Source organism: Bos indicus x Bos taurus, chromosome 9 (assembly GCF_003369695.1).
Source record: "Bos indicus x Bos taurus breed Angus x Brahman F1 hybrid chromosome 9, Bos_hybrid_MaternalHap_v2.0, whole genome shotgun sequence".
In the NCBI taxonomy this organism is placed as follows: Eukaryota; Metazoa; Chordata; class Mammalia; order Artiodactyla; family Bovidae; genus Bos; species Bos indicus x Bos taurus.
In genome coordinates this window covers 81,499,756-81,502,958 of record NC_040084.1, presented here as the reverse complement: position 1 = coordinate 81,502,958, position 3,203 = coordinate 81,499,756, and the positions used below count along the sequence as shown (strand labels likewise).

The 3,203-nt window shown below is 46.9% G+C and overlaps 1 protein-coding gene across 2 annotated transcripts; it reads left to right on the top strand.

Annotated features, from left to right (window-relative positions):
* The first annotated feature begins 1,881 nt into the window (after positions 1-1,881).
* SF3B5 (splicing factor 3b subunit 5) lies at positions 1,882-2,598 on the top strand. 2 transcript variants are annotated; one of them, XM_027551763.1, is made up of 2 exons: positions 1,882-2,279; positions 2,385-2,598. In XM_027551763.1, exon 1 carries the CDS (start codon positions 1,999-2,001, stop codon positions 2,257-2,259), a length of 261 nt encoding a protein of 86 aa, XP_027407564.1. In that variant the 5' UTR covers positions 1,882-1,998; the 3' UTR covers positions 2,260-2,279; positions 2,385-2,598. The 2 variants fall into 2 exon arrangements, with proteins under 2 accessions (XP_027407564.1, XP_027407565.1); XM_027551764.1 differs by having other exon boundaries at positions 1,884-2,283.
* Positions 2,599-3,203: the final 605 nt, after the last annotated feature.

The window sequence follows — 3,203 nt, the reverse complement described above, 5'->3', positions numbered from 1 at the left end:
TTTAATTTCATGGCTGCAGTCACGATCTGCAGTGATTTTGGAGCCCAGAAAAATAAAGTCTGACACTGTTTCCCCATCTATTTCCCATGAAGTGATGGGACCGGATGCCATGATCTTCGTTTTCTGAATGTTGAGCCAACTTTGTCACTCTCCACTTTCACTTTCATCAAGAGGCTTTTTAGTTCCTCTTCACTTTCTGCCATAAGGGTGGTGTCATCTGCATATCTGAGGCAAAGGATAAGAATATGCAATTCAGAGAAGCAGGAAAACAATAGGTTAATAAATACATTTTTTAAATGCTAAATAAAACACATAGCTATAGCTATATATATCAACAAGGATGCTGGCAAGGAAAAAAACAACTTTCATAACAGTACACACATTTATCTGTTTCATTTATTGTCACTGTTTAGTTGCTAAGTCCTGTCCGACTCTTTGCAACCCCATGGAGGGCAGCACGCCAGGCTTCCCTGTCCATCACCATCTCATGTGCTTACTCAAACTCATGAGAGCACCTGAAATTTACTCTCTGGAAAATTTCGACATTCAATATAGCATTAACTATAATCATCATGCTGTACCTCTCTAGACTTACTGGTACTACGGAACAGCCACTTTGTACCAGAATAAAAGTATTTTAAAGTTGTCTTTCACCCCGTAAAGAGTTATTTCTATATGGCTACCATACAGTTTACCCATTGATCAGAAGTTTTTAGAGAAACAATCTCTGCCAGCTATGAGGATATCATAAAAGAAACATATGATACATCAACAGAAGCAACAATTTTTCTTAAGTAGTTTGTATTCGTGTGAGGAAGTTCTTTAAACCAAAAATTGGATTTAAAGTGATAATAACAGAGGTAAAGAGGAAGAATTTCCATCTGTCTCGAGTAGCCAAAGTCAATTTCAAGGAGATACTTTTGAGGTGACTTAAAGGGAAAAGTGTTTGCCAGGGGGAACAAAACATTCCAAGCAGCGGGAACAGTAAGAAAGGAGAACTGGGGAGGCGAGCAGCATGGAACGTTGAGAAAGATTTATAGGCTGAGGGCGTGTAGGGCGGGGTGAGAAATTGAAGGGAGAATATCAAAATAAGCAGCTCAAGAGGAAGGAACGGCTTGATGCAGGCGCCGGAACGTGTCGGAACTGGTGCTGTACTTTGGTGACTAGGCAGGAAATGGCAGCCCTGCAAGCGATGAAATAACTTTCCACACAACTTGTAAAACGTGGCTGGGACCAGAACTTGCGTCTCCTGACTTCAAGGTGACCCAGCCACGGTTGTGAACGGGCTACTACTGTGCCTCGTTAGCTCCGAAATTGGTGTCATACCAAGAGTTCACATTCCCAGTCCCTGCCCTGTCCTGCAGAGTTTCTCATGTCCATTTAGCCCCACACCACCTGAGGATGCCTCTTGCCTCCCAGACATCTCCCTCCATTAAGCCGCCAACATCCTTTTAAACATCTCATTTCTTATTGTTGTTTAGTCGCTAAATCGTGTCTGACTCTTTTTGCGAACCCATAGATTGTAGCCTGCCAGGCTTCTCTGTCCATGGGATTTCCCGGGCAAGAATACTGGAGTGGGTTGCCGTTTTCTTCTTCAAGAGATCTTCCCGACCCAAGGCTAGAACCCATGTCTCCTGAATTGGGTTCCTAAAAAGCATGTGTTACCAGCCCTCAGAGACCACAAGTCCCAGCATGCAAAGCTCCTTTTAGGAAAGGGCTACTAAAAGGACCAGCATGCAACGCTCTGCGAAGGGGGCGGGACTCCCTACAGGGGCGGCCCACTTGTAGCGTCGCCTAGGCAACTCCAATTCGGAGACAGAATACACTTCTGCTTCCGCCTCTGAGACCTGGGACCGCGAATCTGCGTGGCTTCGTCGCTGTGACGCCATCCGCCTGCGACCGCGTGGGTTCGGAGATTCCGCAGTCCGGCTTGAAGTTCCAGAGCGCCTGCCTGTAGTCGGCTGCCTTTCACCTGGGAGCAAAGGGAAAAGCGGTGAGATGACGGACCGCTACACCATTCACAGCCAGCTAGAGCATCTGCAGTCCAAGTACATCGGCACCGGCCACGCGGACACCACGAAGTGGGAATGGCTGGTGAACCAGCACCGCGACTCCTACTGCTCCTACATGGGCCACTTCGATCTTCTCAACTACTTCGCCATTGCCGAGAATGAGAGCAAAGCGCGAGTCCGCTTCAACTTGATGGAGAAGATGCTGCAGCCTTGCGGCCCACCAGCCGACAAGCCGGAGGAGAACTGAGACCCCGCGGTATCGCCGCTGTACGTGAGTACCTGTCCCTGAGTTCCCCGGGTTTGCCTGCATTCTCGCTTGTTTTTAAGTGAACTGATTCTCAATGTCTCTGCTTCTCGTGCTTCCTTGTACAGAGGTGCTTACCCAGGGCGTCCCGCATGACCTGCCTTCCTGTGGACCCTGTTTTCCTGTGGAACACAGCGTTGGGAGACCGCCAGGACCCCTGAGAACTGTGACTGGACCGTGGAGCAAACTTTAGAGAAGACGGCACTGGAGTGAGACGGAATTTAGAGGCTCGTTTTCGGCTAGTTGATTGTTGCTTTTTACATAAAGTTTAGAAATGTTTAAGTCTCTTGGTGTGGACTACTTGTGTTTTGGTGGAGGGGTCCAGGGAGGGCTTTGGAACTGTGGCTTCTGGGGAGGCGGGAGAATAGGAGGGATAAAGAAGGGGAGGGTTAGGAAGGGGTTGGGCAGGTAGTTCAGGGCCAGACACTTAAATGCATCCTGCCCAACCTTTATAACATTCCCCAACCCGGACTTTTCCCAAGAGCTTTTTTCAGGCCCATAACGCTTTCAGTATTGAAATTTGTGATCATCGTATCCCTTCTTTTTATTTCATTCAAAAAAAAAAAAATCTTTGCTGGCATTGTCCTCTCTCTGCAGATTGCATCCTTTTGGGACTTTGTGGATGTGTCTTGAGACTTGACAAGCTGTCAGACGAATTCTTTCATTCATTCAACATTCAACAAATATTTTTTGAGTCCTATGTGGCAGGCATTTTCCATACTTTAGGGGCTTATATTAACACTCGTTGGGGGAGCAGCACACTGCATCAGTTGTAGATAATAAGCAAATGTTAGAAGGTACTGTGGAGAATGGAGTAGCAGTAGCATTGCAGTTTTAAATAGGCTGCCTCATGTTAGACTATTGAGAAGGTGACATTTGTGCAGAGA